Source organism: Meriones unguiculatus, chromosome 8, assembly GCF_030254825.1.
Source record: "Meriones unguiculatus strain TT.TT164.6M chromosome 8, Bangor_MerUng_6.1, whole genome shotgun sequence".
In the NCBI taxonomy this organism is placed as follows: Eukaryota; Metazoa; Chordata; class Mammalia; order Rodentia; family Muridae; genus Meriones; species Meriones unguiculatus.
Genome location: NC_083356.1, coordinates 101,206,083 through 101,228,296, shown reverse-complemented (window position 1 = coordinate 101,228,296; position 22,214 = coordinate 101,206,083). Strand labels below are relative to the sequence as shown.

The 22,214-nt window shown below is 38.7% G+C and overlaps 1 protein-coding gene across 9 annotated transcripts in view; it reads right to left on the bottom strand.

Moving 5' to 3' along the window:
* The window catches only part of Tank (TRAF family member associated NFKB activator), a 77,388-nt gene extending 55,376 nt beyond the window's left edge, over positions 1 to 22,012 (bottom strand). For 2 of the 9 annotated variants that reach the window (XM_060390251.1, XM_060390252.1), the window contains exon 1: positions 4,588 to 4,605. Coding sequence is in view for 1 of the 9 variants with exons in the window: in XM_060390256.1 (XP_060246239.1) it covers positions 4,588 to 4,613 (26 nt within the window). In the remaining 8 variants the exon portion in view is untranslated. Of the gene's footprint in view, positions 1 to 4,587; positions 4,706 to 7,230; positions 7,570 to 8,335; positions 8,474 to 21,875 lie in introns of those variants that run through there. The other 7 variants (XM_021647368.2, XM_021647370.2, XM_021647373.2 and 4 more) reach the window with 7 other exon arrangements.
* Between the last annotated feature and the right edge of the window lie 202 nt (positions 22,013 to 22,214).

Genomic DNA, 22,214 nt, shown 5'->3' with positions numbered 1-22,214 from the left:
GATTAGCACTCAGCACTTACTGTATTTTATTATAATACTATTTACTCCTGAACTATGATACTCTGTGTGGTTGCTCTCATTCCTAAATTTTTTTCCTTAAAAAAATCTTTCATTCTACTTCCTATTACTGTATCAAAGTTTCTCAATTGTTTTTCTCTGTTCTCACTTTTCTGAAACTTATATCCATTACAAATTGAGATTTAGTGAGTTCAATCTAGAAATCCATCCTCCAGTTCTTGAATTTGTTTTCATTTTTCTTACTTTTGTATTCTTTTCTGAGACTGATGGCTGATGGATCTTATGAATTGGTAATCTTCACACCAATACTATCTTTCATTCTCTCTGGTTTGTTTTTTTGTTTTGAGACAGGGTCTCACTATGTAGCTCTTGTTGCTCAACAACTTACCATGTAGACAAGCTGGCCTCAGATTCAGAGATCTGCCTGCCTCTGCCTCCTGAGTGCTGAGTTTTACTGGCATATGCCACCATGCCTGGCTATGCTTTTCTTTTTTTTTTTTTTTTTCCTTCACGGTTTTATTTTGTTTTCCTAGAAGACAGGGTCTTGTTATTTAGCCAGGCTGGCCTCAAGCCCTCAGATTTGCCATCACCTTTCTTTAGCTTCTCTGCCCCCTAACCTTTTAAAATAAACTTTTCTTATTTTCAGACACAATAATATAAGTCTGTTTTTTCTGGAGGCCCTATTAGGCTGCTAAAGGAGTCAGCCAATCCTGGAAAAAGAAAGTAAAAACCAAAGAAAGTAGCCGTGCTTTAGGAGCTTTCTAAGATTTGGGGATATAGGTGTTAAACAATTTTGTATCTTCAATATTCCAGTTCAACCAGACTGAATTTTTACTCAGGTAAAAATTCTAGCATATCCACCCTAAAGTAATAAATAATTCTTTAAGGTCTACTTTCTTTGTTTGTGGGGTGAGAGACAAATGTGGAAGAGTTAGGAGGTAAGGAAGCTCTCCCTAATGCCCAACTCTACACCCCCTCACTGGATTTCCCCAACTGCTGAGCCTATTGAACTTCTGGGTAAATGTTCTGTTAAGGTTCACACTTGTGGTGAGAGCCAACTCAAACTAATGCAATTTCAGAACAGAGAAAGGAAATCACCTTAAAAACATCAACCTCTTCTTTGCCCTGAAGTAGAAAGTCTCCCGAAGGCCTTCTGGGATGAATAGTAAGAACCTACATTCTATTCAGAAAAGTTGCCACCTGAGCAGGGTAAAATGTGATTTATATATTATCTTTTCTGCATCTCAGCTATAGTCCCTCTAATGTTAGCATAGGGAGCAAAAAGCAGAAAAATCAATCAATAACAGTACATACACATAAATAAGACATTCTCTATTCTCAGTTGGGGCTGGATTAGACAGATCTTTCAAGACACTCATGTTTTCTTACTCAAAAGAAAATGGTAGAGAATTTTCATTCCTAGTATTAATGATCATTCACTTCCAGAACTATGTAAGAGGCAATCAGCCAACCTCTCAAATGACAGTTTGTATTTCCAAATTTATTTTTCATGTCATAAACGTCGATTATGGATATTCTCATAGCATGCCACATAAACAATTTTTATATTTCAATTACACAGCTGATACAAAAGATATTTTATTATAGTTCCAACAGTGTCAAAAAGTTTTGTTCTGCATTTTTATTTCCTATAATCTGGTTAGCTAAAACGATCAGGATAAACAAAATAGGACAACTACACCAGCTGAACCAAAGAATCTCTAAGTAATACTTTGCTAAATGTTAGAACCTGGTGAAAATGTATCTCCCAAGAAGGAAATATTTTATAGAACCACACCCATGAATTTCAGTTTTGCTCCCCTTCCTTGTTTTCTCCTTAGCACATTGGAGTATTCTGACAAACATACAGGGGATCTTGTCGCCATGTAAACACTAGACTGTATACTTACTTAGACAAGCCTAGATACTATAGCCTACTACACATGCAGGCTGTATGGCACAGCTATCATCAGATATGATATGGTCTATCTGACCATCGGGAATACGACTGCACTTTCTCCAGACTCCTTATCAAATGCCAGAAGCTCAAGTGTATAATTAGAGACCAGAACATCAGAAGAAAGACTTGGGCATATGATTTTCTACTTGAGCTAAACATAAACATAGTACTTAGTAAGCTGTGCTTACACACGAGTGATTACATTTTGGGGTTTTGTGGAGGTATGGGTAGAGTGAGAAAAAGAAGGGAAGAGGGGAAAGAAGGGGGAGAGAGAAATAGACAGGCAGAGCACTCCATATGTGGTCCACACTGGTTTTGAACTTGTCATTCTCCTGTCTCAGCCTGCCAGGAGGTTAAGATTACAGGCAACATGCCACTTCACAAGTAATGTTTAAGAGGTCTCGTTAGAATTGAGAAACAGAAACAAGGACATGAAAGTTTATATGGTTCACATTAATCTGTTCTTCTAAGTCAGATACATCAGGGACATTCATAGATGAGAAAAATACAGAGAATGTTCATATTCAGCATGCCACATGAAGAAGACAAGTACAATTATATGGAGAAGAGCAGCACAAATTATCTACAATTTGTGAGAGTTCATCTGAAAGAAATAAGTTTTAAAATATTGAGACATGTTAATACCCAGTGAGAAACTTTTCTAGTGTAGGGAAAGCAAATACACGAGGTTATAAAATTATGATATAGAAATGCTATGTAGTAAACAGTCATCAACGGTCACCAAGTGTAAACTATTCAACTTCCCAGAGTAACAACTGATTTGCTGACTGGTTCAAATAGTTTTCTTCAAGCAATTTAAAATGACAGGTTCTTTAAACTGAGAGGATGGAAGTTCTTGATTTCCACCTTGATAGCAAGTAAGTGCAAAAAATCACTTAACTGCATGGGGTCTGTTGCTCAATAAGTAATCCCCACTCTATTGCAAATATTTCAAGGACTCATACTTTTAACTTGGTAAGTAACCAGAAAAACGGAATTCTTATTATTCTACTCAATTTCAAATAATTCCCTAATTCAATGTCTTAAAAGTTAGACTTTATTTTCACTGTTAATACCATTGTGTGTGTGTGTGTGTGTGTGTGTGTGTGTGTGTGTGTGTGTGAAGGAAAAGTACTACTGGTAAGTAAAAGTTATTGTACAGTATTGATACTTAAAGTATCATTATGGTGATATTCTAATCTCTGAATGAAGAAAAGTCAAGTCACTGTCTAGGATATTTTCTGTGAGAAAATTAGCATTATTTATTCCTCCAATTTCTTTCCCTCAAAAACAAGAAACAAAAATCCAAGAAGTCCTTTTTAAATTACTGTTATTGCTCAACCCTGAGGTACAGATTTATAATCCCAGCCAGCAGGAAGGGTGAGGCTAAAGGATCGTAAGTTCAAGGCCTGCCTGACCTACAGTGTGAACTTAAAAACTCCTGGAATAAACCCAAGAAAATGAAAAAGTGAGGACATCAACTTTAACAAGAGCAAAGAACTGCTTTATTAATCTTGATCAAACACCAATTCTGCACACAAAATGAAAAATGAAGTAGGTAGGAGAGTGCTATTATGTAAAACACATCACCTTTTTACCTGCTTCAATTCTGCTATAAAAGGAAAGGTGTTGCTACTTCTGCACAGGCAAGTTCTATACCCTGAAGGAAACTATTAGCTTCACTCTATTGTCTTTAGCTTCCCAATTTTGCTGGGAAATTCTTACTTTAATGGTAATGACCAAGCTTACTTTACACTGTAGCCATTTCTCACAGGCAGTTTCAATGGAAACGATGAGAAAGTACATACGATTTACTAGGAAGTGAAAAGCACCAGAACAGTTCAGGGTAAAGATGGTGTATTACATATGCATGGGTCAGACCTTTAAGGACTGCTTACAAGCCAATCACAGAACAAATATGCCTTAGTTTCGGGATTCTATTGCAATGATAAAACACCACAACTGTAAGTTGGACAGGAAAGGGTTTGATGCTACATCACAGTCCATCATCTATGCAAGTCAGGACAGGAACTCAGATAGGGCAGGAACACTGAAGCAGGAGCTGATACAGAGGCCATGGAAGAGTGCTGCTTACTGTCTTGCTCCTCATGGCTTGCTCAGCCTGCTTTTGTACCCCACCAGCCCAGAGGTGGCAACACCCACAATTAGCTGGACCCTCCTGTATTAATCACTAATTAAAAAATGTACCATAGGCTTGTCCACAGGCTATTCTGGTGGATGAGTTTTCTCAACTAATGTTTCCTTTTCCCAAACGATTCTAGCTTGTATCAAGTTGATATAAAACTAGCTAGCACTTTTAAACTAATTGTTTATTGTTAATATACAATAATGGTAGCTAATTAATTGTGTATGTATCTGTCAGGACTTTGTGGAGTCAGCTCTCCTTCCAACTTTAATTGGATACCAGGGTTCAAGCTCAGGTTGCCACACTTGCAAAGCAAGCACCGTTACTTGCTAAGCCATCTATCTGGCCTTGAATAATTAACTTGAATTAAAAAAGCACCCTGTATTAGTTATTTGTAGATGGGGGTAAATAGCGGGGAGGATGTATGTCACGGCAAGTGTCTGAAAGCCAGAAAACAACTTACAGGAGTTGGTTCTCTCTTTCTGCCATATGAGTCCCTGGGATCAAACTCAGGTCATTAGACTTGGTGGCAAGCCCCTTTATCTCCTGCACCACGTAGCTGGCCCTAGAATTACGAACTTTTATAAATGGCTATTTCAGACATTTTTTTAGTTACTTTCAAGAATCACCTTAGGCAGGTAACGGAACTTAGCAACATACATCAGTAAACTATGGAAGATATGACATGACACTCCTAAATGCTACTTTTACTAGAATGAAGGCACTTTAGTGAATGGTTATTTTAATTTATGACTAAGTTTTCTATAGTAAAAATATCTACTGGGGCTGATGAGATGGCTCTGGTCATAACCCACATAAAAAGCCAGGTGAAGTAGTGTGTACCTAGCATTCCTATGGTAAAATGGGAGAACTGACATGAACCTGGGTCACCTAGCCTGGAGTACACACAGAAAAAAAAAAAAAAGAGAGAGCCTACTGTAACAAGGTAAAAGGTAAAAACAGTATCCTGACACGTTACGTTCATACCCCACCTGCACCTCATACGCATGCACACATGCATGCATGCTCACATATACACACAAATCAAACACAAAAATGAATTCTGAAAAAAATTATTGACATATTTGAGAAGTTACCATATAATAACTTAAAAAAAATACTCATACAAAGATATACCACAAATAAAAATCATCTGCTGATACAGAATATTATTCTTGTGATTATAGTCATTTATCTTTTGTCTCTAACATTTTAAAGGCATAAATATTGGGGTGATTTTAACTAATTTGTGTTCAGTTATGTCAAGTGAGGTTTATGTTTTTATCTTCTTTCTTAGACACTCTTTTATTGCTGTGAAGAAAAATCAGGACTAAGGCAACTTATAAATAAGAAAAGCATTTACTTGGGACTTGCTAACAATTTCATAGGGTTAGCCCATGACTATCACAGCATTTGGAAGCAGTAGTTGAGGACTTTGAATCATGATCCTCAGGCAGCAAGGTAAAGAAATACTGGGCCTTTGGAAACCTCAAAGCCCACCCCACTGATGAACTTCTTCCAACAAGGCCACACCTCCTAATCCCTCCTACAGAGTTTATCAAAGTAGGGAGCAGGCATGCAAAGCCCTAGAAATAGGTATCTCATTCAAACCACACTTCCTTTAGAATTTATAGTGCCATTTCTCCAAGAAGCAAAGGAAAAGAGGAAGCTATTAAAATAATTAAGAAAAATATCTTTCAAAATCAAGATTATGAACTATATTTAGAAAGGGATAACAAAGGACTACCTTTTTGGTAATAACAATCCCAAAAATCCTGAGGGGTGTTAGAAGGCAAGAGAACCTGGTTTTAAGCAACTGAAAATATGCCTCTCAGGCCTTTGTAGTATATGTGTCACATTGTTCAATCTAATCTTTAAAAAGATTAAAAACAAAGTAAAAACCTGTGATAGAACACACATAAAATTAATCACTGTAAACTGTTTTTGTTGTTGTTTGGTTGGGTTTTGTTTTGTTTTTTGAGAACAGGGTCTCACTAATATAGACTTGACTGGCCTGGAACTTGCTATGCAGACCAGACTAACCTTAAACTCAACACAAGATCCTCCCAGTACTGAGACTAAAGGCGCATGCCACCATGCCTGACTTTTCTTTTTTCTTTTTAGACAAGGTCTCATGTGGCCCAATCCTCCTACCTCAAAATACAAAATAAAGAATTTTCAGACACTTGAAAAAGAACGGACTACCTTTTTTTGGGTCTATTACTGTGTGTGTGTGTGTGTGTGTGTGTGTGTGTAACATTCAGTGGACAACCCTTGGGAGTTGGTTCTACCATGCTGGTCCTGGGGATGGAACTCTGATGTCAGGCTTGGTGGCAGGCACCTTTGCTTACTCAGTCATTTCAACCACTTAAAAAATGATTGTAAAAAATTATTTTGGGGGAAAAATGGCTATCCACTTGGGTTTATTCCATCTTACAACTCCTAATTCATCATCCATCACTGGCAGAAGTTGGGGCAAAGGTCACGGAGGGACACTGCTTACTGGTTTGTTTTCCCTGGCTTGCTCATTCTGTCTTATAAGGTCCAGGCCCACCTGCCCAGAGAGGACAGCGCTCAGAGGGGGCTGGACCCTCCCACATCAACCAGCACTCAAGAGAATGCCTCTCAGACAAGTCTACAGGCCAGTCTGAAAGAAGCAATACCACAAAGGAGAACTCCTTTTCCCCAGTATGTCTAGGATTTTAGCACGTTGACAAAAACTATGATATCACTCAAGAAAAATTAAACGCCTACGGTGTACAGAACTAACTTTAGATGTTTAAAAGGAGTGAAACATTAAAAAGAAATACCACAGAAAATCATTTCAAGAATTTGTGAGAGGACAATAATCTTGGTCACAAAGCCTAGGTACTTAAAGCCAAATGAAGAGTATTTGGCATGTATCATGAATGGTTACTGTATCTGTATTTTCCTCCTGAGTGCTGGGATTAAAAGCACGGGCCCCCATGCCTAGCAACAATTATGTTAAACACACACACAAATAGATGAGGGGAAAATGAACAAGGTAAGTGGAGAGGACATACATAGAAAGCACTGGTACATCTAGAGAAACGCCATCATGACACAATTCAACTACATATTTTACCTATTATACAGTCTGTAAACATCTAAATCAGCAGACCGTAGAACAGTATGCACGATCTCATTTTCGTAGAGGAGAAAACAGCACTAGTATGCGCCTTTAAAAGACGTGGAAGGCTTAGTCTTACATGATTGGAAATTATTTGGTGGGTGGTTTTACTTTGAGGATTCACGGCCCCTCTCAAAAGGGCACAAAATGGGTTTTCACAAGAAGATGGTGCCCCCGTGTTTGTGCTAAATGTATACTCCAAGTCGCAAATGGCAGGGCTTTAATTTTTCCTTCAACTTCGCATCACTTCACTTTCTATGCTATCATCGCTTCTTCATAACTTCTCAAAAGCATCTGTGAGAGAAAAAGACACCCAGGAAGGCTGCTTAGTGAAGCCAGCCTAACAGTGGGGGAGCCCAAGTCCTCTGCGGGAACAGCATCTTCCCCCTTGTTCAGATTTGACAAGCACCACTGTGTGTGTGTGTGTGGTGTGCGCCCGTGTGTATAACTCGTTGCCAGTCAGTTTACACCACGGCGGGGACTCCACCTAATGTCTGGCTGACTAGTTGAGGTGACTGGCGACTTCTGCTCTTTGCGTCCCGGCCACACGTTCTCTCTGGGAGTCGTGGGGGAAGTTACCCAACTCCTCATGGACAAGCCTATGATGACACTCCACGGGAAAGCGGAGAAATGGATTGTGCAACTGCCGGGATAAAGAGCCTAAGCGTCCCAGGGCACAACCGCCGGGGCACCCGCTTCTGCGAGTCAGCCTCTCTCCCGCAGGGAAGTCGAGGACTCCGGGGTTCCCCCGCACCCCGACACCGCGGGCCGCGACGCGCTCATTTCCCGTCCCGGGAAGCAGCGCTGGGCGGACAGCCGCGGCGGCCGGGGGACCGCCGTAGCTGAAGCCGAGCGCACCGGCCGGGAAAGCCCCACCGGGTCAGCTCGGGGGCAGGGACCCGCGCTTTCCCTCGCTCCAAATCTCGCCGCGAACTCGCCGCGGCCGCAGCCCCGCTCCTCCCAGGCGACTTCCACGCAGCGCATCCCTTCCGCTCACACACCCCTGCCCGGCGCCCCCGCGCTCGGCCGACCCAGACACCCTAGCTCAGTTTTTACTCACAGTTGAGGGACTCCGCCGCGCTCTCTCGCGCCACAGGTCGCCGGTGCCCGGCAGAATGACCGCAGCCGGAAGTTGCTTTCCGTTCCAGTTCAGAGGGCAACGTCTGCGCTCTGAGTCATTAACGCTTCACCTTCCAGCCTCGGGGCCAGGCCACGCCCCCGTCCCGCCCCTCGCAGAGAAGCCCTGCCCACAAAGCCCCGCCCCGCCCCGCCAAGCTCCACCCCGGCCGGCGGCCGTACAGGAAATACATCTGGCAGCAAGGGAATTCTACACACAGGTCACTTACTTAAAGGTCATTTCAGTGTCTCAGCTAGAATTTCGAGCAAACAATAAATAACCACTTCTAATATCACACTATATGTAGGTTAGAGAACCACTCAGAAAAACTTGAGATATTGTGAAATTCCTGTTTAGAGGAGGGAGGGGAAGGCCCAGAAATCTGCATTTTTTTCACCAGAGCCTTATGTGAATGTAAATAAAATCCACACTTCAGAAATACTGAACATACATGTCATTTTGAGGCCAGTATACCAGGCTGGCCTCAATACTGCTAGTAATAATTTCCAATAAATGTATTTGCTAAATAAAATTCAATTGTTGGTAAATGGGGATAGAAATGAAATTTAAAATTCCCAATGGATTAAAAGTTTCTCCTTATTCTATTTCCAGAAATGCTTGAATGGTAGCTAAGAGAGAAGTTTCAGACGGACACAGTGAGAAAAACATAGACTTGGTAGATAGACTTGGGAAGAGGAGGGGCCAGTTTTCTTTAAGGTGTGGCCCGTGCTCCGTGAATGTCTGATCCTGCATGTCTGAATGACTTAGTGCTCTCTCGGGGTTTGCGGGGAGAAGGAGACAGACTTGAGAGAGGGAGTGGATCTAGGAGGAGTTGAGGGGAATGTGATCAAAGCACATCGTGGGGCTGGAGAGATGGCTCAGAGGTTAAGAGCATGGTTGCCCTTCCAGAGGACCCTGGTTTAATTCCCAGCACCGCACGGCAGCTCACAACCGTCTGTAGCTCCAGTTCCAGGGGACCCAACACCCTCACACAGACACGCAAGCGAAACAGCATTGCACATAAAAATGTTTTTAAAAGAAAAAAAAAACCAAACACATTGTATATTTTTTAATTATAAAAACATTATTAAAACTTTTAATAAGCAGAATTTCCCATTTATAACATTTGGATCAAGTAAAAAAAATTTTAGTAGTAAGTCAAGTTCAATGTGATACAGCACTGCTTACATTAAAAATGAAATGCTTTGCTTTTTCTAGAGCAGGGTTAGGTGCAAAATAAAGTGGAGAGGAAGGTCTACAAATTTCCAGAATGTCCCTCATCCCCACCTCTGTCAGTCCCTCATCCCCACCTCTGTCAGTCCCTCATCCCCACCTCTGTCAGTCCCTCATCCCCACCTCTGTCAGTCCCTCATCCCCACCTCCGTCAGCTTACACAATGTCAGCACTGAGGTCGAAAAACTGCTATAAACAACAGTGTGCTCGTTTTCATGAGGAGAAAATTAATTATCAACTCCTTAAGGCAAATGCAAGGACTATGAGAGATGGTAAGTATGTGTTGATTTTGCTAGAAAACTGCCAAACTGCTGTGTTCCCCACCGGTGATGAAGGAAAGTTTCTGTTTCTGCTAGCCCTTACCAGCATTTAATTCTCAGTATTCTAGATTTTTTTCTGGGGGGGGAGTCATTCTAATAGGCAATCGTGTCTTGGTTGCTTTCACTAATGGCTTCTGGGAAGGAAGTGTTTTATTTAAAGCAGTGCTCTATGACACATGGTCTTACCTTGTAACTCTAGATGGCCAGGAAATCTCTGTGTAACCAGAATGGCCTTGAACTCACAAACATCTGCTTGTTTTTGTTTCCTGGGTGCTGGGATTAAGGGCATGAGTCACGTGGCCATCTGATAATGTCTTTTGAAGGGCAGAAATTTAAAATTTTAATAAAATCTAGCTCTTTCAGGATTGATTTTGAGTATATTTGAAGCTGCTTTGAAATTCTCTCTCTCTCTCTCCCTCTGTCTCTCTGTCTCTCTCTCTCTCTGCTCTATTTGTATACCAGGCTGACCTCAAACTCGCAAAATTTCACCTGCATCTGCCTCCTGAGTGCTGGGATTACAGACATGTGCCTCCACGCCCTGCTATTGAAATTTCTTGTTGAAATTATAGATTTAAAAATACATTCAGAATGCAAAGCTGAATGTGCAGACAGAAATATGGATGTGCTACAAACTTTTGAATAAAAAATATACATTTCTAAAATATACATTTTTTTCCCATTCTCATGATGTTTAGTCATGAACAGAAGTGACTATATATGTGAAACAAGCCTGAATGCTAGTAGAATATTTTCTTATTTAAAATAAAAGATTTTAAATCAAAACAGTGACATGTAGTGTCTTACCCCTGTAATGATTATGATTTTCATCAGACTTGACATACAGTGTGTTTAATGAATATTAAAAATATACTGTGGTGCACATCCATTTATAGAAGAATGAAAGTAGATCCATATCTCTCACCTACATGCACACACAAAAAAATCATCTCCAAAAGAACCGAAGACTTTAACATAATAAGAACTAAAACTCTAAAATGGTTAGAGGAAAAAAGTAGGGGATCTAGATATTTTAGATCTAGGTATAGGCAAGGAATTTCAAGAGGACCAAAGCTGCTCTGGCAATAAGGCCAGTAACTGACAAATGGGACCTCATTATATAAGCAAAGAGAAAGACTATAGGATGGGAGAATATCTTTGTTAGGTATACCTTTGACAGTGGATTAATATCTAGAATATACATAAAACTCAATAAATTAAACAGGGAAACAACCCCATCAAAAAATAAGCCAACGAAACGACCAGTGCTCAAGAGATGACATACAAACGGCCAATAACTGCATAAAAATGTCAAGCGTCACCAACCATCAGAGAAATAAAAATTATAACTACATTGACATTCCATCTTAACCCAGTCAGCATGGCGGCTATAAAGAAAACAAATAAAGGCAAAATGCTTGCTGGCAAGAATTGAACAGAAGGGAGCCTACACTGTTGAGTAGAGAAAGCAAGCTATGTGAAAGCACACCTGTATCCACTAACTCCCTGCTCTTGACTGTGGATGTGAGCAGCTTTTGCCTTTGCTTCCTTGCAGTGATAAATATTAACTGGGGATTGTGAGCCAAATAAACCCTTTCTTCCCTAAATTGCTTTTGTCAGATTAGTTTATCACAGCATTGGGAAAGGGAACAAAAACAGGACCTATTTTTGCAACTGATTAATATTTTATTAAGGGTTCTGAATTTAAATCTAAGAACAAGGAAAATTGGTCAATATAAATACTTACTGTAGTTCGAAATGTCAGGGACTAGATAAACCTCTAAAATGAAATATCACTATTAATAGAACATGGTTGTCTTTTGATTTAGAAGCACATCTGGATGAGCTATTTGTGTCTTCGATTCTCCAACTAAAGAATTTTTTAAAATATCAGAAAAATATGAATACTTGTAACACCACTGGGAGCAGAAGATGAAATCTGATGGCCAGTACCACTGCATATGGTTGAGCAGGCTGTGGTCATTTGCTGAGCTTTTCCTGAGTTTCCCCAGAGAAATGCATTTTTTCCTACTTTACACAGTTGCTACAACTCTGCTGATAAGAAACTGCAAGGAAGAATTGGACATGCACTTTGCTGTGTGAAGGAAAGCAAGTCTAGTGACCTGAAGGATAGAGAGAAAGTTCCTCATCCTATGGCACCGGCTTATCATCTGGACAGTAATTGTTACTATGTGTGACTTATAAGTGATATTTTTGCCCCAGTGATCCCTAGGAGTGTCTTTATTATTTGTTTGGTTTAGAGTTATGATTTGGAGAATAACAATACTATTATGTGAGTTGACAGGTATGATGCTCTATATCCAATTATGCGGACCCAGTAATGAGAGGAAATGAGTAGACAAGGCTGGAAGTTTGAATCTCTTTCGGAGATTACTTTTTATATGATTTCTAGGAAGAAAAGACAAATAATAGTGTTGGGAACAAGCAAAAGAAACTTATTCTAATTACTTCCATTTCGTTTTCAAACTCCATTTAATCATAGGGAGAAACTAAGCTCAAGGTCCCAGGCCCTAGGGGAACTGGAGACTTCCCTAGATGAACAGCTTATTCTATGAGGAAATAGTTTGTCTGAGTTCAGACATCTCAAGGACAGCTTCTCTATCTTACTCCCAGGGACAAACAAGTTCATGTTCCCAGACCCCTATACTGATGGATGGAAACTCCCTTGCTCAACCCTTTATATCAAAATATGATTGGACAAAGCTACAGACCACCCTTATTCCCCTTGCCTTATGGGTTCCATCCCTTAAATACACAAGACAGTTTATTCTCCAGGACGTGGTGTAGATCCCTAATTGGCCACCTCCCGGAGCTCAGAAAATAAAGTCTTCATTTTAATCTTCCCTATCTGAAGAAAGTTTTCTCAGCTTCCTTTGCAAACCCAACAATAGTTTCTAGTTGCCCAGGAATTCTTTTTTGTAGTGAAAAGTAGGCATCTGTATAAGGGATTTCACTTCAGCCCAACACCCACAGTGCCAAAGTTGTATCAGTTTCAAGCTGAAGAGTTAGTGGTGAACCGTACATGTCCTTATGGTCTCCTAATTCAAGCTCTGTGTGGAAGAACAAGTTACAACCAGGCAGAAAGTGAGACGCAAGGAAAGTCTATGCTTCCAATTAGAAAGGGCTACATTAGGCTTTAAATAAGTAAATACGAGCCGAGTGCTCGAAGCACTCAGGAGGCTGGCAGGCAGATCTCTGTGAGCTTGAGGCCAGCCTCATCTACATAGTAGGTTCTAGGATAGCCAGAGGTACGCAGTGAGATCTTATCTCCAAAAAACAAAACAAAAAAATGCAAATAAGCAAACACAAGACAGGCACTTCTTTGGGAAGACTATGCTGAGTAAAGAAAACACAACACAGTGAACACATTGGAAAGTGATTTATAGGAATGTCAAATAATGAGAATTTCTCCCCCAACTTTTTGCATATATATGTGTATATATATATATATGCAAATATAAATATACTGTATGTCCTCAGTGTCACAGTCTGTTTCCACTGCCACCCTTTGTTCAAACCACTATCGATTCATAATTATCATACTGACATTATGAGTATTCTTATATTTTCTCTTGTTGAAATTTAATGTTATCATGTTCCTAGATTTTTTGTTTTATTATTTGATCACCTTGAGTGGCTTTATGTCATCTTATCACCTTAACAGAAAATCCAAACCTCAAGCCTGGAATGAGTTTTATTTCCACATCTCTAGACAGAATCCCAACACTCGGTAGGTGAAGGCAAGAGGATCAGGAATTCAATTCTTGGCCCACAGAGTTTGAACCAACCATAAAAATTTATCTCAAAAGAAAAAAAAATCCTTATTTGGGACTGAGTATGTAGCCTTTTGGGAGAGTGTGTGCTCACATAAACAAAACTTTGTGTTTGATTGCAGCACTGCACAAACCAGGTGTGGCAGTACACATCTGTAACCCTAGTGCTCAGGAGCTAGAGGCAGGAGGATTGATCAAGAGTGCAAGGTCATCTTCAGATGTAAGTTCTAGTTCAGCCTGGGCTACATGACACCCTATCTCCCAGGGTAAAAAACAAAGAGCCTAAGACAAAATAAGAATCTTGAAAATATCAAGAAAATCAAAGAGGAGCCAGGTTACAATGATACACAACCTACTCTCAGGTCGAGGATGAGATCAGCCTTAGAAACATAGCAAGTCTGGGGTTAGTCTGGACTATTTAAGCCCTTTCTAGCAATCAATCATCTCTTTATCTAGCTAGCTAGATAGCTAGCTATCTCAAAAAAAATGTGTCATACACATACAAGCAATTATTATTAAGATTAATGGCAGTTTGATGGCTAGACAGACAGCTCAGTGGTTAAGCACTAGCTGCTTTCCTAGGATATGACATGGTGGCTCACAATAGTCTGTAAGGTAACTTTCAGCAGTCTGTAATACATTTCCAGGGGCTCTGATACCCTCTTCTGGCCCCTGAGGACACCAGGAACACACATGATACATATATATACATTCAGTTAAAACAAGCATACACATTTAAAAACATTTTTTTTTTAGGAAATTCACAGCAGTTTTTGCTCTGAAAACCGTGGAGACTACAAGATCATGCAATGAAATACTGAAAATGCAGAAGAAAAGGTGCCAACTATGCATTCTATATCCAGCAAAACTATCCTTCAAAAATTTAAAAGAATGAAGACAGTTTGATATTAAATAAAAGCTGAAGGAACTTATTGTTAGTAGATTATCTAGAGAATGATAAAGGAAGTCCTGGAAGATGAAAATTCTTAACACCTACTAGATTTCAAACCATATAGAGAACAATAAACTTTCGTGTAATTAGTTAACTACATAAATATAAATTCTAGAATGATTCATTTTTTTATTTATAATTTCTTGTTTTTATTTTCTGCATGAGCACACACTATATAAAGATATCTCACAAGAAGCCATGAGGGAGGGATTAAACTGATACCCATTTAAGTTACCTTAATCTCCATGTGACCCCTAAGAAAATATTTTTTAAAAATACATAAAAGAAAAATGGGGAGGAGCTAAAATGGTGTACTTCAAAGAATCAGTTAAAAACAGAAGGTGGAAGTAATAGAGGAGGTAAGGAACGGGACAACAATTTGTAAGAGCATGCAGAGGCATTTGCAAGTTAAGGGGATGGTGTCTGGAAATCAGTTTGCAAGGATGACTCAAACAGTCCACGAAGGGGCTTCTCTTGAGAAGACAGACTCCTGCATTCAGGTTGCGGTTATGCTTACCAAGCTGCTGTCAGCTGCTGGGTTAGACAGAAAGCTGCCAGCTTGCATTCACAGAACAGTTTAAGGGAAGTGACAATGACGTCAGATAACTTCAATGCCTCTATTGGGGTGATGCTGAGCAGTCAAGCTACCAGGCGTGTTTATTACCCATCGAAACAGAATAGCATCTAAGCACATAAAAGCAATTCTTTGATACTGAGGAGGAAATATCTTATATCTTATGCTGTTAGTTTGATTTTGTATCTGTACTGCTAAAGTTAGGTTAGAAAATTTTATATTATATTAACATATGATTTCTCCTGAGAAGAAGCTCAGCGGTTGACTTTTGGAAATACTTCTTAAAACAGACTAACTGCTTCTATTGAATATTAAAGTTGCTTTATTTAATTTGACATTAAAGTAAAATTAAAAGACGGCTTAGTTTTTCTCATGAACTTTTAATGTCAAAAGCCACCTTGTCTAAGCTGATGCTCAACCAAATACTTGGTAATATTTCAAATTCATAACTATGCCTTATCGTGAATGCATGGAAATAATTAATCCTTTAAAGATTGCTTCCTGTCAATAAAGAAACATTTAAATTTCATGATAAGAATGTTGATAGGTAATACCTAATTTCTTCTTTGCCAGTTGCTCACAGATGTTACTTTTATTTTTGTAGCCAATTCCTCACTGAAACTAGGCAAATACATCAGATCTGAGCAGCTTCAGCTTCTTGCCTTGCTAGAGGTTGCTAGGATTCCTTGTTGTCCTGATTAAGCGCCATCGGTTTCTTTTGTAACTTTGCTGGTCATTGGCAAGTTCACTCGAATGCAGGACATTATTTCTAAATACAACATCACTTGAATTCTTGAAAATGACTGTGATATAAGGTTGTGCCGTGGTGAAAAAAAGTAGACATTTATCTCTATGTTCACTGGACTATTTTTTTAAGTGACGTGATGATTCATCTAATGTTAAGCATGGATATTTTTTGCTTTGTTTTGGCTTTTAAAAAAGAAATATGGTATAAGAAACACGTACATGAAGTAGTATGGCAGAGGCCTTTTTTCATTAGTTACTTTAAAAGTAAAGAGAATACAGAGCTTGGCCAAGCTGTAAGTGGATAATTTCAAATAAACAAATGATCAAAGTAATTGTCGAGAAGAGACATACTTCTGGTGAAAAAGCAGAAACAGAGGAAAATGAAAGGTGTGGACGGGAGAGACGGCTCCGTGTGTAAAGAATTTGCCACGCAGGTATGAGGTTCCAACTTTGAATCCCCAGAACTATGCGAAGCCAGATGTTGTAGCACATCTATAATCTCAACACCTTTAAGGGAGGATGGGAGATAGAGACAGGAGAATCCCTGGAAGCTCAGGGCCCAATTAGCCTGGCATATGGAGTGGGAAAGAAACAAAACAAAACCAAGAGCACCTTTTTCAAAGACGGAAGGTGAGAATTGCTGGCTTCCACATGTGTGCCATGAAATGCATGCACACGAATTCACACATAGAAATTCTTATACAAACACAAACACACACATTGTACACAAACACACAAAGATATGATGATGATGATGATGATGATGATGATAAAGGATGAAAAATATTATGCGTACAATAACCAAAAGAGATATGGGTGACTGTACTAATATTATACAGAATATGCTTTAAGTAAACAACAACAACAACAACAAAACTTCTATAGGAGACAAACCATAAGATTATATATATTAACAAGAGGATCATTCACCAAGAAGATAGACCAATTAAATACATAATATAACAAAGCGGGACCTAAAGTAGATGAAAAGAACATTTAAAAAATTGGAAAGAGAAATAGACTACAATAATCACTGGAGACTTCACTGAGCCACATTTGATGATAAATGGAAAAACAGACCGGAGGGAAGGACAGCTGGAGCTCTACCATGAACCTACTAGGCTCGACCAATGGAAGCGGAGCACTGTGCCAAAAGGAAGAAAAACATGCTCAGCAAGTAAACACGGAGACTTCTCAAGGACAGACCAATGCTGCCCCTCCAAAGTTTCCATGTATTTCGGGAGATAAGTCGTATGATATATCTCCTCCAACCAAGATAGAACAAAGCCTGAAGTCAATCATCCGAAGGAAACTGGAAAAGACATAAATCTGTGAAAACAGACGCATTTTTAAGCTACTAATGAGTCAAAAAGGAAATCATAAAAGAAGGCAGATTTTGCTAGCGATTAATCAAAGCAAAAATTGCAGCACATGCAAGTTTATATAGTAAAAACTGCTCAGGGCGACATTAATATCAGTTAACACCCACATTAATAGAGAAAACCAGGGGATGGAGAGAGAGCTCAGTGGCTATAAAGACACTTGCCACCAAGCCGGACCATCTCAGTTCTATCCTGAGCACAAACAAGTTGGAAGGAAAAAGCAGACTCCCTCAAGTTGCCTCTGCTCTGATCACACCCAGTAAATATATAAATGTGGTCAAAAAAAAAAAAAGAAAGAAAAGAAAGAAAGAAAAAAGAAAAAGAGAAAACTAAGGATGGGGAACTAGCTCTGCTGATAAATCATTTCTTTACAGACGTGGAACCTGGATTTGATCTCCAGAACACATGTAAACAAGTAAGTGGGCATGGCGGTGGGGCTCTTGTAATTCCATTCCTAGAGAGTCAGGGACAGGTGGGATAAGGTGAGACCCTGTGCACTTCAAAGAACTAGAAAACAAAACAAAACAAAAATTACCAGGAGAAAGGGACTAACAAAGAGTAGAGAAAAGACAAGTAAAATAAATAATAAAAAATTAAAGACCCAATAAAATAAAAATCTGGATTGTTTTTTATAACCACGCTAATCCAGATATCAATAAGAGAGGACTGCTTGAAGGGAGGGAGTAGGATGACCTACAAGAATTGTTTGTAATAGTCCCTGTTTAATTTTGTTTTCTAAATCGAAAATCGTCCTAAAATAATTTTGCTGACTGAAATAGCTTTATGATCAAAGAGAAAATAAAACTGCACAAGATAAAGTGCATACTGAGCCTGTGTGAGGTCCTGGAGTCAACACTCAGCCCTCCCCACTCCCCACCCTACGCAGACCCTAGAGCCAAACCAAAACAGCTCCCCTAAAACCATAAAATTATGCCAATGTGAAAGTGGCATATAAACAATGAGCAGATGTGGTTAAAATGGTGTTGAAAGTTTCATAACCTTAACTATTATTTAAGAACAATATTATTTTAATCAAGTCACTCATTTATTATCATATATCATGCATTACTATATAATTATATTTAATTATTATTAGAAAGCAATAAAGCACTAAAAATGCATAAACTAAGCACTCAATTCAATAACTGAGAAAAGCAAAATAATCTGTAAAATATCAAGAAAATATTAACAAAGATAAACCCGAAAGACATTTTATAAAAAGCCAAGTGTAAAATGTCACATTCAAGGGATCAATTCTGTGGTATGACCAATCAAGAAAAAAAAAAGAAAAAATACAAATAGACAAAATGGGTACTAAAAAGGGTTATCCATATAGTGACAGGAATGGTTAAAAAAAATGAGTAGGACTCTAGCATGTGCATCAATCTGTTCGAAAAAAAAATGAGCAAAAATAATTGTTTTCAAAGCCTGCACAGGTCCAAGCCAGACAGACTCCCAGTGATGAGAAGAGGAAGCGGACACAGGCTCCCACCCCTAGCCAAGAAGCTGTCTGCAAAAGATATCCAACAGCAAAGGAAAAATCACTTTTCTACAATGGCATCTCACTAGGTGGATTAACCACACTTCAGGGCAGCCTCTTGCCCAGCAGTAGCTGGCCTAAGCAAAACAAACTCAATGGTATTTTTGTAGAATTTTGTATCATTTTGTTTTCTTTGGACTTTTTTTATTTTGTCTTATTGGTCTTTTGCTCGTTTATTTTTTATTTCTGTTTTTGTGGGTTTGTGTGTGTGTCTCTTCAGTTTTGTTTGTTTTAGAGGGAGTGAGTGGGTGAGTGAAGACATAGGGAGTATCTGGGAAGAATTGGGGGCGGGGAAACCATGATCAAAATATATTGTATGAAAAAAATTTTCAACTAAAGATTACTTTTCCAAAAAAAAAAAAAATTGTTGTCAAACAAAACCTAAACCGTGTGGAAAACAGCATTAAATTGCACAGATCAGCAGCAATAGAAGATACTGGGAAAAAGTTAAAGAATTGCTTGCAAGTGGAGATGTTTTGGATTTATTCCTTAAACATTTCAAGGAACAAACCACATGCATGAAATTCTTAGAATATGGGGTGTTTTTGGCTTTTTTTTCCTCATTATACTCCTGAAAGTAAACTTCAGTATAGAAACTCATCACTGATAGGCGCCATAAAAGTGAAAATATAGATGAATTTGCCTTATGAATATGAATACAAAAATTCTCAGTAAATCAATAACATTTGCTTTCCAGTATGTCTTTTCTTGATGTAAACTGGATACAAGATAATCAGTTTGGACACACATTTTGCATACCGTCTTTGGATGTAACTTTTGAAAGCTGTTTGCAGGAAGCATATGAACAGCTGCTTTGTTTATAGATCTGGTTGCTCTGCCTGATAGAACTTCTTGGCTCCCACCACATTGTTTTCATTCTTTCCTGTTAGCTTGAGCTGTGAACTGAATTGTGAAGCCAAAATGATAGAGGAGAGGCGTCTAAGCGTGTGGATTGAAGAGAAAAAGGAAATGTGTAGGCTTGGTTTGATCAACCAGTTTATTATTTTAATCCGAGAAACAACAAAATACAGTTTCTAAATATAAATCAGCTCTGTCACAGAAGCACAGCAGAAACCTGATTTCTGAGAAGCCTTTTAAGAAAGCAGATCACTGCCTCATTTGAAATGCTGAAGCCATATAGTTAGTTGTCTCTAATGTTACCAAAGACATCAAATATTATTTAATATGAAACCTTGGTATATTTTTTATGAAGTGTACCCTTAAAAAGTGAGGATACTGGTAATTATTTGTTTTTTTATGATGAAAACATTTATCTCAAACCAATAGCCAATCTCCTTCTTCATATCAACCACTAAGAAAATTCGCCTGAGATCAGAAATATAACAGTTAACTGCTCTCTCCTCTGTTATGAAACCCTGATCCAGAAATTCTAGCTGGTGTTGTTGAGAAAACAAGGAGGAAGCATGTGCAATAATTTTTCTTTTAAATCTAGAAATCACATGTGAATTATGTAATTTAGAAAAAAATAAGAGATCAATAAAATGACTAAATAAGATTATGGAGTCAAGATATTAGCAGAAGTTAAAACCCACCAGAAAGAACATTCTTACACAGATATTTCCCATACTCCACTCATAAGAAGGAGGCCAAGTAAACTGGCTTGAAATATGTTCTACAATTTATATCTACAATGTCCAACTCAAAGGACTCCATTTTACTGGAGCCTCAGTGCATAGAAAGACAGGAAGGTTTTATACTGCACGGGTGATCATGTCTCTCAAGTTAGTGCACACATTTTCTAAAATTCCAACCAGATTTTTTCCCCCCGGGGAATTTAACAGATTTGTTTTGAGTTACCCTGGTAGAAATAATCACAGGTGTTTAAGAGAAATAATTGGACATTGCTCTAGAACCCCCTTTGTCTTCTGGGCATACGTTTTAGGCACGATGAGTTGACACACAGTTCCATATCTCCCAGAGGAAGACTGGCAAGTCTAGCTATGTACACATGGAACTGTAATCCCAGCGGGGCTCAAGAGATGGCGGTGGATGAATGACGTGACTCTTCTGTAACTTGGATGAAGTCATTTTCTCTTTTCCCCTGCAGCTTGGGTAAAACATCCCAAATATAGTTTCAATATTGTAAGAAGGCAGGGCAGTAGTGACAAAGTGCCAGGAAAAATGAACAGATATGAGTTTATGTTTAAGCCTTGCTTGGCTGCACTACCGCACGAGTGCCACTGAAATATGTGTCATTTTTTTTAGCAGACATTCTTGTTGAGTGTCTAAAAGCTACTATAACAATGCTGAAAATAGTTCTTGATATTTAATCTAGGATTATCCTTAGGAAAATAACATTACATGATCTTCAGTATTAATTGTGGTGATGAAAACAAAAGGGTCTGTTGGTAACAACATAAAACTTGGTTACTATTATTAGAATTACTTATAAGACTAATGCTTGATAAATATTCATCATTACATGTTTCTTATGAGAATAAAAGTACTAATGTTAATTTAATATTTGAACAGATACATTTAATCAGGCTAGAACTGATTTTTTTGAAAAAATATAAGCAGAAAGTATGACTACATATGCTTTTAATGTACTTTCAACTTAGTAAGCTTTATGCCACCTAACTTAGACCGAATCTCACTTAGTCTCATAGAATATGAAAAAAAAAATCACTTCTTGAGAAGATTTGCATACCAGATACAAACTTTTAAAACTCATTTCATTTAAAGACATAACCAATTCCATCTTAAAAGTCAGAGGAAGGGTAAAAGGGCCACAATGCTATCAATTTTCCTTGGATCTTGGCTGTTTAAAGGGCAGACTTCTAACTGTGACAATGATGCGAGAGACATCTCTGACTCACTCCAGGGACTGCCTAGGTAGCTGGGACGGGAATGAGACAGATCTGGCCTCCCTTAAGGCATCCCAATCACCTTGAACTGATAGGAATTAGTAAGAATTTATTACCTCTTCTCCAGGTGACTCGATTTCCTTCACCAGCAATTTCCCTAAAGACGGAGGCAGGTACACATTCTGGAAGCCCTTTGCACAGACTCTGCAAACGCTGCCCAAACTGTCCTGAGCTCTCCCTTGTTGAACTGGGGACTTCCACCGAAAAATCCCCTGACTTGAAGACTTCCTTATTTGTAGCTATCAACAGCCAATCGTGGCAAGATATTGAAATGAAGCAAAAACTACCAGAAAATGTTCTGAAACCACCCGTGACTATAACTCTGACTTCCTTTTGAAGCAATAATATTTTACCTGGATAGTTAAAACATTAAAAAAAAAAAACCTAAAACTTAT